This window comes from Leuciscus leuciscus, assembly GCF_965113295.1.
Source record: "Leuciscus leuciscus genome assembly, chromosome: 24".
Classification (NCBI taxonomy): domain Eukaryota; kingdom Metazoa; phylum Chordata; class Actinopteri; order Cypriniformes; family Leuciscidae; genus Leuciscus; species Leuciscus leuciscus.
In genome coordinates, this window is record NC_138723.1 from 14,835,003 (window position 1) to 14,848,997 (window position 13,995).

Sequence of the window (13,995 nt, forward strand, 5' to 3'; positions counted from 1 at the left end):
GCGCTTAGGGCTGCACTTTCAGTGGCTTCACCTCAGTCAGTCGTCCCCCGAATGTCGTCAGCCAAGTCACCATTATTGCTCCACTCTGCAGCCCTTCGCCTGCTCCTCGTCCACCTCCTAAACCCCCACCCTCCCTCCTTCTTCTCTTCTGATACGGCACAAGGTCGCTCCTTCCGGGAGGGGGCATACTGTCACAGTTATGTTCTGTTAAATTAATTTTCATGGACTTTTCGTTTGTTTATCTTTAGTCACATGTTTCCTTTGTTCTAGTTTCCCACCACTCTTGAGTTACTATGGTTACTGATATGATTAGTCATTCTGTTCAGCTGTGTGTCATTAATTACCTTCGTTTTGCCTTACTATTTAAGTTGCTGTGTTTGCATTTTCATTTGTCTGGTCACGTTAATGTTATATTGTGTTTGCTCACCTGCCTTTTGGATTGTTTGCTCGAATGGATTATTAACCCTTTCATGCATGGCGTCCACTACAGTGAACAGATATTTGGAAGCCATTTTGAACCATTTAAGTTGTAGTACCATGTCCCAACCACCAAGTGTGAACCCCCAAAGGGTTGTCTGCGATTCCATTTAATTATTGTCTTTGTATCTCTTTGTTGTTTAGAGATATTGCATCATACATTCAAAATGGCGGAGGAAAGAGGAGATTCACCAAGTACCTCAGGAACAAGTGTTAAATCCTTTTATGCTCAGAAAACCAGACAGGTACAAAAAAAATATTTTTCAGCTTAAGATGTTAGAAATACTTTTATCCAGATTTTAATAATATTTTTCTTGTAAATTTTTTTCTGTGACAGAAAATACATCTGTCCACTCCAGTGGACTTTATGTGCCAAAGGGTATATTGTGCCTATTGGGTCTATATTTAGATTCCGCTTTATTTTTCTATGTTTTAGTTAAAATTATTATATAATTTACACTTTTTATTAAACAGCAATATTAAATAGTCTTCAGATTTTTACAGTATTATATTAAATTATATTATAATTAATTGCCCTGTTCTAGATATTGGTCTCGTAATTCAAGATGTATTCATATAAACAGTTAAAAGGGATAGTTCGCCCAAAAATGAAAATTTACATAATCATACATAATCATCTTGGATGGCCTGAGGGTGATTAGATTAACAGCAAATTTTCATTTTTGGGTGAACTATCCCTTTAAGAACACAATACTCATAACATATGAATACATTATGAAGCACTTAAGACATATATTTATTTGTAACGTGCTTTTTTTCTGAATATATCATTGACTACGTTTACATGCAGCAAATAACCCGTTCAAAACCGGGATATTAGCAATAACCCGGTCGCGCACGGCCATGTAAACACCGGCAAAAACCCGGATATGCTCATAACCCGGTTTTTAAAAATGCGGATATTATCCCTGGGGTACCCCTTTTCTAACACGAATATTTGGTCATGTAAACGCGTATCGGCATATCCCCATCAAAAGGAACATTAATTTGTGTTCTGCACATGTTCTATTCGCAAGGAATCTTGGTCTTTTGAGTAGAGACAGCGCATACAAAAACCCGCGTGCAATATACCGGAAGTAAACAAGAAGTAGAGGTAAACATGGCGAGACACAGCACAGCACCACACTTTTGGAGCGAGGAGGAAAGCGCGAGGAAAGCGCAAACAATCGTTATCTGCCCCGAACTATTCATTATCCGCGTGCTGCTGCTGTTGTTGTTGTCTTTGGATACAGGAAGAAGAATCGGAAATGACGCATATTGCATCTTAAGGTTGTCCGTACGTCCAGACGCTAACCGTGCGTCGCCGTTTACATCGGGATATTGCCAATTGATTACAAATTCCATGTATACAGGAGTAACTCTCTCTGCTCACGCATGTAAACGGGTTATTCCAAATGTTTCAGAAACCCAAATAGTGACCTTAACCCGACCATAACCCGAATTTTAACAGCTTGTAAACGTAGTCACTGTTTTCCTCTTCAAATGCCATTTGACCAAATGCATCCAGCAGCTTGCAGAAATAGGGGTGTTAAACCTGCAGAGCTGAAGCACATCTCTGTAGGACTGAAAATCACTGCAGCTGTTGTGAGCTGATACTCCTGCTTTGAATGAATCCTGCTGCTCTCTTACAACATAAAACACACAAACACAAGCATTCTGAAATGATTTACAGATGACTATTGCATATTGTGACCACTGAATTTTACTGCACAGTTTTACTGTTACTTCATAATTATGTGATAACATATTATTCTTTATTGTTTTAGGTAGAAATATAACTTCTTTTAGTTCCATCTGTGCACATAAAAGATTCAGAATCTTGCAGAAGCAGAACTGAAATATAAAAGGAAAACTGGAAGCTGAAGTCTAAATTCTTATCTAAATCTCCTAATCAATAAATACAAAATTCTCACTCTGTCTTGCTTGCTCTCGATCCACTTTGCACTTCCACCCACATAGTCCAAAAATATTTCAATATGCAACACAGGACATAAAAGGGCTTTTCTGAGCATGTCTAATAGAATAAGAAGCATCTGCTCTGGGGACATGCTAAACCTAACCTTTACAAACCTCCCACTGAAAGAAAGGTTTCAAACAAAGAAACAAATAGTCAATTATCACGTTACTGTTATATTTAGAGTGACATTAAAAAAAATGTCGCCTTATGCCTAAAGGTAAATTTTACCGCACAGAGGTTATTGTTTCCAAGGAGCTCTCAGGTCTCAGCTTTGTTTCAGATCTGTCCTTAGAAGGAATACAAATTAAAATTAAACCGTTGTTGACATACTGTACAGTATAAATATACAAATAATGTGGATTTCATTGCACATAGTTTGGACATGAGAAAAGTTCATATTTCAGATCTCTTACTTTGCAGACTTTGGAATCTTATCTGAGCACAGTTTGAGACATTGTTGAAATCTCTTCTGAAACCCTTGTGGAGACACATGTGATTTTCCAGGGTCTTTTTCTCTGGAGAATACAGAGACAGATCACCCATCTCTTCCCATATTTCCTCTTAACTTTATCTGTCTCATTCCTCCGGCATCATCCTGCCATCTATCAGAGCTGTCACTTCTCATTACCTCTTCCCTCTTTCTCTATCATTTTCCTCGTATTCTGTCTGACTATTTTGGGTTCCCCTCAGTTAGGGCAAGGATGAAAAATGAGGGTAAGAGGTTGGAGTGGGTTGTGCGTGGGAATTTGGGGGTTGGAAACAATGATATTTCAAACAAGCAATATTTTACCTATAAACGTTATTAATATTCTGAATATAATCTTTAACAGTATATATAATGGAAAGTTATAAAGTATAATTCAATTGACTATAGTAGAAACTTTAATAGAATGGAATCTAGGAAAATAAAGCAGAATAAAATAGAATATTAATAAATATAATCAAACAAATGAGTAAAATAGAACAGAATAGAAACTTATAATAGAGGCTAGCAGAATAGAATGTAAAAAAATGTAATGAAATATAATCTTTAACAGAATAGATTAGAATATAATGCGAATTTATAGAATAGAATGGAACAGAAACTAATATAATCTGTTAGAATACAGCAAAAGAATACAGAATAGAATAGAAACATTAAAACAAGTAAAATCTAAAACAATAGCGCAGAATAGAATAACATATTTAATATAATATAATATTTGATGGTATATAGTAGAAAAAGGTTATTAGGAAATTCAATAGAATATAGTACAAACTTTAAAAGAATAGAATATAGTCAAATAAAGCAGTATTTGAGTATTAATAATAAATATAATCAAACAAATGAGTAAAATAGAACAGAATAGAGACTTTAAAGGGGACCTATTATACCCCAATTTTCAAGATGTAATATAAGTCTCAGTTGTCCCCATAATGTGTCTGTGAAATCTCAGCTCAAAATACCCCACAAATAATTTATTATACCATGTTGTAAATGCCCATTTTTGAGCGGAAGGGAAAACATGCTGTTTTCATGCATGTATCTTTAAATGCAACTGAGCTGCTGCTCCCCGCCCCGCTTTCCAGAAGAGGGCGGAGCCTTTACAGCTCAATACTCTGCCAAAAACTAAAACATCTGTTTGGTTTTGATTATCATCTCTATCGCGGTCACGCTCACTTGACATTGCAGTTCTTCATCATCATGAAAGTTTATTATCTGCATGCGTTTTAAAGCCATATCTGTCTAACTTCTGATATATGGTTTTCTGAACGCACACATCCGAAGCTGGATGTCAGACGGTGCGTCCCGTGAGTATAAAACTAAGTTCTCTTTCATGTCTTATTGCGCTTTAGCTGTCAAATACACAAAAGGGGTTTTGTCAAAAACACACAAAGTTCACATAAACACAGTCGGTTATGTCTATGAAGGTAAAACAGCAAGAAATCACGTGTATATTCATAGATCTGTATTAAAGTGACAGAGGCATAACATACATTACCTATTGCTACATATGCTGATAATATGAATCAAACAACAAAAGAAAAACAGAAAATCACTCACTGGTTATTAAATACACTAGTTATAATTGAATAACTTTAGTATAGCTTTAATAAGAATACATTTGTTACTTGAATGCTGCTATTAAATGCTCTGGCGAGAAGATAGATGTGGGATTGTGTAAAGCTCACTCTGGGCGGAGTCTATGCTAATAGGGTGGAGTCTGTTAGCAGTCATGGGCGGGGCCTAAGCATTTGTGACATCACAAAAGCTACAATCTGCAAACAGCTTGTTCTGAAACATGATTTATGGGGATTAAAAAAAGACGAGTGGGTGGATTTTTATCATTATGGTTGTGTACAAACACTGCTGACACACATTTATGTTCAAACACCATGTAAAAGTGAATTTTGCATAATAGGTCCCCTTTAATATAATAGAGACTAGAAGAACAGAATGGAAAAATAGTTTTTAATGAAATATAATCTTTAACAGAATAGAATGGAACAGAAACTAATAGAATATGTTAGAATACAGCAAAAGATAAATAGTTTTTAATAGAATATTATCTTTAATAATCTATTCTATCTATTCTACTATATTTTAACTCAGCTATGACAAAGCGAGAGTGAGAGAGGTGTGCAAGAAATGTTTTCTGAGAGAGAGAGAGAGAGAGAGAGAGAGAGAGAGAGAGAGAGAGAGAGAGAGAGAGAGAGAGAGAGCGAGAGAGAGCAGTTGTCTCTTATTTTATGCTGCAGGGATCTGTCCAGCAGCACAGAGCAGTCGGAAACACCGCAGCAGACCACCGACTTCTCGCTACAACACACACCACACTCTCACACACACATACAACCAGAGGAAGAGAGACACAGAGGCGTAACCAGAAGCATCGTGAAAGAAAAGGAAAGCCACTCTTTTGTCTCCATGGACACTCCACTTCCTTCGAGCACTTCTTAGTTCGTGTAGCACAGCAGCGGGCTCTTGCCATCCGCTTAATAATTCATCAGGTCGGTCTCTGAGCTTTGAGCCTGCAGCGCTCAACAACTTTTCCTTCTCGAACTTTTGCACATAAGCAGTCGGCTGTTTCAGCAACTCTCCTTTAATTCTTAAAAACAGTTGGCACAGAGGTAGAGGAAAAACAGGGTCAGGCACTTTGTGAGCGTCTTGTGTGTGTTTGTTTGAGTGGGCGAAAGGTGTGTGTGTTGTGTGGACGGAGGGCATCCTGGTCATCTCATTCTTGGACTTGGTACCGATTGGTTAAAGCGCAGCTCTTGTGGGACTAAACGTGGGAGACTGTGACGTGAGAAGCACTCTGGAGTCCACAGAGAGGCTCGTATGGGACGTGCGCCTCGTCTGTGAGCACCGCTGGTGAAAGCAGCTCCGTGCGGTGTTTGGGCTGTTGCAGGGGCTTTCTGTGCACCCTCGGATTCTCTCTCATCATGGCTGGCTGTACCAGCCGCTGCAGACAGGGGGTGCTAAAGCTCATTCAGTCCCTTCAGAGGCTTGTCTCAGGAACCCTCAGTAAAGGTAAGACACCTTCATTAACATGAAGCTCAAAGAAAAAGGGAAACAAGCTTGTTTATAAGGTTGAGTAGAGGTTAGTTGGGTCAAATAAAGTTTGGGGTTTTTATATTATATTTAAAATAAAGACTTTACTGTAATATTAGATTCTATATGATTTTTAAGTATTTATTTGTAATATTAGTCATTATATTCAGAATAAACTTTTATAATATTGTATTTATTAGTAAGAATTTGTCATTAATATTGCTATTATATTTTCTATAAAATTGTATTTTAATATTATATTATAGTTTTTATATTATATTCAATGTTTTATTCGTAATATTAGTCATTATATTCAGTATAAACTTTAATATTGTATTTAGTAAGAATTTGTCATTAATATTGCTATTATATTTACTAGGCCTATAAAAAATATATTTTATTATTATATTTAAAGTTTTTGTTTTTAGTATATTTAAGATTTTATGTTAATATTATTTTCAATATAACGTTTTTAATATTTTATTTATTGTAAAATATGTAATGCAAAGTTGTTGTTTTTTTTAAGATTTCTTCCTTTTTTCTCTGAGTAGAGAATAATTTTGCTATTGAAAATGGTATTATAAATGGGATATGAGCAATTTAGAATCATTTTTTTTTTTTATACCCCTAAGTGTCCCAATTTACCTGTATTCATTATAATAGCACCAAATAGAAAAATACGCCAATGTTAGGATGGAGTTTCAATGCCTCACTCTTTTATGCTTCACCTGGATTCTTTCATCAGCACACATTTCCACCTCATTTGGGTCTTAGAAAATTGTCTTTTTCACTTTCTTTTCCTTTAAAGAAGAGGGGCGCTTTGTTTGGCAGTGGTATTATTTACTCTCGTTCATCTCTCTTATCTCTTTTTCGAGTATCATAGCACTGTGTCAGCAGAAAAAGCACTGCATGGTTCATCTCTATGCCGACGGTGCCCGTGGAGACGCTGTAACCAAGCAGTGGCTGTTTATCTGCTGTCACTGAACCTGGCTGAACCCCGCTATCTCTCCACTCCTTCATTAGATCTTCCTCACTGATAAATGTTCTTCCTATACACAAGGGAGGAGGAAGTTAATTTAAAGAGGATATTGAGGATTTGGAGAGACCGTATAGAATCTAAACCACTCTAGACCACTATAGCAACACAGTATGGAATTAAACCCAGAGAGCGCTAAAGCTGTGAAAGGAAGCTGTGACTCAAATACTTTGTACTTGTGTGCACTGACTTTATTTTATTTTATTTTACTGACTTAGTGTTATCTTAGGCTGTGCAAGTAAAATATAGTAGCAGACAAACAAGATAGTCTTTCCCCCCCAAAGGAACTGCTAAAAGTTTAGTTAGAGACAATGCAATAGATTACAATACACTTATGCTTTAGCTAGCAGAATACAATAGAATATTTAACAAAGTAGAACAGAATAAAAGAATAGAGTAGAATAAAATATTTAATAAACTAGAATCTATAGCAAAAGTATCAATAGAGAAGAATAGATTGGAATAGTTGACAATTGAATGGATACTTTGAACAATATCCACAAAAGAATGGATACTTTGACAATTTTCAATCTGGTTTCCGACCGCACCACAGCACAGAGACAGCGCTCATAAAGATAATAAATGATATTCGCTTAAATACTGATTCAGGCAAATTATCAGTGCTGGTACTACTCGACCTCAGTGCTGCATTTGACACTGTCGATCATAACATACTTCTTGACAGGCTGGAAAACTGTGTGGGGCTTTCTGGGATAGTCCTAAAATGGTTCAGGTCATACTTAGATGGGAGAGGTTATTATGTTAGTATAGGAGACCATAAGTCTGAGTGGACATCCATGACATGCGGAGTCCCTCAAGGCTCAATTCTTGCGCCACTTCTGTTCAACCTGTATATGCTCCCAATGAGCCAAATAATGAGAAAGAACCAAATTGCTTACCACAGCTATGCAGACGACACACAGCTGTACTTAGCCCTATCGCCTAACGATTACAGCCCAATTGACTCCCTGTGCCAATGCATTGACGAAGTCAACAGTTGAATGTGTCAAAACTTTCTTCAATTAAACAAAGACAAAACTGAAGTTATTGCGTTTGGAAACAAAGATGAAGTTCTCAAAGTGAACGCATACCTTCACTCTAGGGGTCAAACAACTAAACATCAAGTCAGGAATCTTGGTGTGACACTAGAGTCAGACCTTAGTTTCAGTAGTCATGTCAAAGCAATAACTAAATCAGCATACTATCATCTGAAAAATATTGCAAGAATTAGATGCTTTGTTTCCAGACAAGACTTAGAGAAACTTGTGCATGCTTTCATCACCAGCAGGGTGGATTATTGTAATGGACTCCTCACTGGCCTTCCCAAAAAGACCATAAGACAGTTGCAGCTCATACAGAACGCTGCTGCCAGGATTCTGAGCAGAACCAGAAAATATGAACACATCACACCAGTCCTCAGGTCTTTACACTGGCTCCCAGTTAGATTTAGGATTGATTTTAAAGTATTACTACTGGTATATAAATCACTCAATGGCCTAGGACCTCAATACATTGCAGATATGCTCACTGAATATAAACCCAACAGATCACTCAGATCATTAGGATCATATCAGCTAGAAATACCAAGGGTTCACTCTAAACATGGTGAGTCTGCTTTTAGCTATTATGCCAGCCGCAGCTGGAACCAGCTTCCAGAAGAGATCAGATGTGCTCCTACAGTGGTCACATTCAAATCCAGACTCAAAACACTTCTGTTTAGCTGTGCATTTACTGAATGAGCACTGTGCCGCTGTTCGTCCGACTGTTTGTACTGTACTGTATTTTATTCTATTTTTCTAAACTGTTTTAATTATTCTTATTTCTTTTAATTATTTTAATTTCTCCTATGTCAGCAGGGCATTTAGCCCGAAACTGTAAATGCCCACTCAGAAGGTGATAATGTGAAAGTGACGTGTATTAATGTGGGTTTGAAAGTAGAACAGTATTTAAATGACGATATTAAAGTTTTCGTCTGAGAAAGAATGTGAACGCAGTGCTAAAGAAAGTGAAAAGAACGTGTGAGTAAATGAGGGAGAAAAGAAAGTTAAAGGAAAGTTAATAGATGGAAGTCGTAAGAAGATTGAAGGTTAAAAGAAGGTTGAAAGATTTAAGTCTTAAGGGAATCCTTTGAAGGAAAGATCTATAATAATATTCTTTTTTTATTTTTTAAAAGTACTGTATTTTATTTTATTTTTCTAAACTGTTTTAATTATTCTTATTTCTTTTCATTATTTTAATTTCTTCTATGTAAAGCACTTTGAATTGCCATTGTGTATGAAATGTGCTATATAAATAAACTTGCCTTGCCTTGCCTTGCCTGCCTTGCCTAGTTTAAACCCAATAAAAAGAATGTTTAATAGAGTAGAAAATAATATTTATTAGGATACATCAAAGTAGAATATAATTTTTAATAGAATATATAGAATTTTAATTAGAAAAAATAAATGTTTAGCAGAATATAATAGAATCGAATGGAAACTTGAACAAAATATAATAGAATTTTAGCTCAATAGAGCAGAATGGCATTTCTATCGAACAGAATAGAATAGTTTGCATAGATACTCTGTTCTTCTCTAAAGAGAAAAATTAAATGGAATCGTGACTAGAATAAAATCTTTCGCACCAGAGCAGGCTAGAGAAGGCTGAGAACAAAAAAATTATAGAGTATGGAATAGAATAAGGTCTTTAGCAGAACATATGAGAAAACATGGCAAATTAACAAAATAGTAGAATCTTTAATCGAATCTTATCAAAGGAAAGTAGGAAAGAATATTTATAGAACTATAATATTCTGAAGTAATATTCTATAAATATTCTGAATATTCTGCCTACTCAATAGACAGAACAAAACATGAGAGAGAGAGAGAGAGAGAGAGAGAGAGAGAGAGAGAGAAAGAGAGAGAGAGAGAGAGAGAGAGAGAGAGAGAGAGAGAGAGAGAGTCTGTAAACGTCCATCATGGTTATTCTAGTTCACTGCTCTTTACGTCAGTCAACCTATTAATGGGTTAATGGTGAATTTCTGAGCCTGTCCTCCTGCTCTGCCCTAAATATGCCCACTATTTCTACACACTAATATTTTACACACTCATTAATTCATGTTGCAAAACTGTCTATGTAAGCTGTATGGCACATTCCGTATTCAGATCTTCCATCATAACCTTTTTTTTAAACCTATGGCCAGAAAAAAAAAATTGAGAACACTGCAGTAAGAAGTATTATTGCCTACATAGACTTGTTACAGTAGCAACCTTGAGTATGAGTGACAAGGTCAGTCAAGCACATTGCAATGTGTAAGTGTTGTGTTTAAGTGCAAGGTGTGAGGGGGGACAAAATGTCACCACAAAGATAGCAATATCCAAAATCCTTGTTCTTGTGGGGACATTTTTTAAAAGAATACAGCTAATAAATCATACTAAGTGAGTTTTTGTTTTGAAAATGTAAAAATTTACGTTTTCTGTGATGGGCATGTTAAGGGGTAGGGTTAGTGTATAAAGGGATAGAATATACAGTTTGTACAGTATAAAAATCATTAGGTCTGTGGAAACTCATACAATATGAAAACAATGTTTTTGACATTGAAAACATTTTTGGTATGGGTGACAAAATGACTATGTTAGTGTTACTGCAGTTTTACAGCTCCAATAGAATAAGCCTCAGGAGGAAAGAGAAAGAGCATTTGACATTTTAAAAGAGTACAGGGTCGATCAATCCTGCCTACTTCCCTTGACATGCTGCAAATCTTCCCTGTTCTGTATAGGAACTGTAGCGCACATGAGAGTGTACGGTACATCCATTCAACACTTCATGTGATCCTTTCTGATTGGCGGAATCAATACTGATAAAGACTCACTTAGAGTTTTGCACCAGCTTGTTTCTAAATATATAACATAACTCCTTGTTTTTGTTCCACATAAAGTCATACAGGTTTGGATGAGGGTGAATCAATTATTTTGGTTGAACCTTTGGGGTTATGATTACAAAAGTCCACTGCATCTAAAGTCCAACCTCTCCCATTTCATCTGCCTTTAATAGATTATTTTATGAATTATAGGCTATCACGTCTGAAGTGCTGATGCAATGTTCACAGTCCGATTGCCTGAGGACTCTAAACCAGAACATTTTAGAATAGTGCAGACCAAGATGTACCACACTCACAAAGAGAGAAACAGAGATAGAGATGGAGAGCGACTCAGTGATTTAGTGTCTAAACAGTAAAGGGATATTTCACCTAAAAAAGAAAATTCTCTCATTATTTACTCCCTCCAAATAGGGTTGTCAAAAGACTGGTACTTCGCTACCAAGTCAATACTTAAATAAATAAAAAACTGTCTTTCTGGACTACCGGTAGAGTATTGGGTCAGTCTGGTCCCCGCTGATAGGCGCTGCTTTGAAACGCTCACATCGGTGTTGTTACTTTTAAATTGTTGCCGCGGGTTGATTTTTCAAGCACAATTTCGCCGTATTTTTGGGCTAGTTTTGATTGGCCTCTCTATTGTCAATAAATCACTAAGTCTTGGGACTTTGCCAGATTCCAGGTGACATGCTCTGGTAGTTTCATCTCTTATGAAACCAAATCTTGATTCTGTTATACTTGAAAACTATAGGCCCATTTCTAATTTACCTTTCATCTCCAAAGTTCTCGAAAAAGTTGTTTTATGTCAACTTCATTCTTATCTTAACATAAATTTCTATCTATGTGACCAAATCTCAATTATATTTATTTGACATATACAACTGATGCTGGTGACCTCAGCTCTGCATTCGACATGGTGGACCATGATATCCTTATTTCTCAATTTGAACCTGATGTGGGGTTGAAAGGAACTGTATTAAACTGGTTCAGCTCCTTTTTTGAAATATTGTAAATTCATTGTCAGTTTTGGCTCATCTGAGTCCTCTAGGTCCCTCAGGGCTCCACCTTATACCCTTTTTTCTTTATATATGCTCCCTTTGGGCTCCATTTTTAGGAAACATGATGTTTTATTCCATTGTTACGCAGATGACACCTAGATTTATGTCCCACTCAAACACTCTGGAAATAATTCACTTGAGCCTTTGCTGACTTGCTTAAACGATATTCAAATGTGGATGTCAGCTAACTTTTTTAAGCTAAATGAAAATAAAAGCAAGATAAAAAAAAAATTTTTTAATCGAGATCATTCTCTCTGCGTATCCTCTTTGTGTATACATGTCTATGCGAAAACATGACAATCACTGCAATTTTATCATCACTTCATTAGTTGATGGTTCGTTTTAGAGTTGATATTAAAATCCTTTTATTTGTTTGTAAATGTTTGAATAATCCGGCGCCTTCCTACATCTCTGATCTATTAGTACCTTTCAGATCTGGGACAAAAAAAAACTTTTAGTTGTCCCTAGATTTAGATTACAGCAAAGGGGACATTGTGCATTTTCTGTTGTGGACCCTAAACTTTGGAACAGCTTTTCTTTCCAGATTAGATCCGCACCATCCCTTCCTCTTTTTAAGTCTTTGTTAGAGACCTGTTTATTCTCTCTGGCATTTAATGATCATTAGATGCTGATATATACTCACATGCCTTTCATATAATTATGATGTTTGTCTGTTATGTTTTTTTTCTTTATGTTTTATGATGTTGTGTAAAGCACATTGGTCATTGGTCAACTTTGACTTTGGCCATTGGGCTAGTTTTTTAACAAAAACCTGGCAACCCTGGCTCCCATGCATATTTATTAAAAGGAGCATTCTTTGCTTGCTTTCTATATATAAGCCATTCATAATTTAAAAAAATCTTTTTTGCTATGGTACCAAAACTGGTACTGAGAACTGGTATTGAGACTGGTATATTGGTACCGACTACTGGAATTTTGGTACTGTCACAACCCTAGTTCTAAACCTGTATAACGTTCTCTCTTCAGTAAAACACAAAAAGGGAATTTTTGAAAGATATCCTGCACACCTCTTTTCATTATAATGAAAGTGAAAGGAACTAGACCTGTCAAGCTCCAAAATGAAAAAAAATCCCCATAAAAGTAGGCTATCATATCAAAAGTATCATAATATGACTCAGTTTATATTCCAAGCCACTGCAAATCATACAGTGGCTTTGTGTGAGAAACTGACCAAAATACCAGTTATTGATTATCATTCCATCTGATATGATGGTGGAAAGTGGAAGGTAACTTACACTTACAAAATGAAACCTGTTTGCAGCTTAGTTTCCAATAAAAAAACATTGAACTATTATTTCAAAAGTTCATTCAAATGTTCTCAATATACAACCCCCAAAGAGATGACCTCTTTAAGATGCAATAAATAAGGGTAGTCTAAATGACAGGTGTTACTGATTACCAATAGTAAAACTAAAAATGTTTGAGAGGTTTTTAATGAGCGCATACTGAAAATGTCTTTGAAATTGGATAAATAAATTGCAATGAGGATGTATATGAGTCAATGTGCTTTCTATCAATTGAACTAATATGATCTATTTTTTTTAGTTCTCCATCTGGTTTTAAACTCTTTAGTTGACACTAGTTTGTTACCATCTGTCTGACAGTTACAATGCCAATGCAATTTAACTCTCCCCCACACTCTTTCCCTCCTTCGCACATTTTCTCCTCTTCTAGGCTATCTCCTTCTGTCACTCGCTGAATTTCAATCTCTTTTCAAACACCGGCATTTTCTCCATGCACTGTTCTGTTTCGTTTTGGCTCAAGCAGCTGTGGAGGTGCCAAATGTTCCTCAGCATCATCTTATGTAAATGTAACATTAGATGTGAAACATTCACATCTCAAATTTATTCAAGCCTGTTCACGTCCTCCTCCACCTCGGCCTCCTGCTCCTGCTGAGCTGTTGATAATACGTGTGTGTGAGTGTGTGTCTCTGAGGTTCATAATACCTTGCGGCAATAACACAGGCAATGCCAGCAGGACCCAACCCTCTAACATATTTCCTTTTATCTAAAGAAGGAGAAAAGTAATTAGAGAGAGAGGGAA

The 13,995-nt window shown here is 36.2% G+C and overlaps 1 protein-coding gene across 1 annotated transcript in view; it reads left to right on the top strand.

Annotated features, from left to right (window-relative positions):
• Positions 1–5,175: 5,175 nt before the first annotated feature.
• The window catches only part of kcnip1b (Kv channel interacting protein 1 b), a 42,791-nt gene continuing 33,971 nt past the window's right edge, over positions 5,176–13,995 (top strand). The window contains exon 1 of the mRNA XM_082158364.1: positions 5,176–5,963. Coding sequence (XP_082014490.1) covers positions 5,876–5,963 — 88 coding nt within the window. The 5' untranslated portion in view covers positions 5,176–5,875. The remainder of the gene's footprint in view (positions 5,964–13,995) is intronic.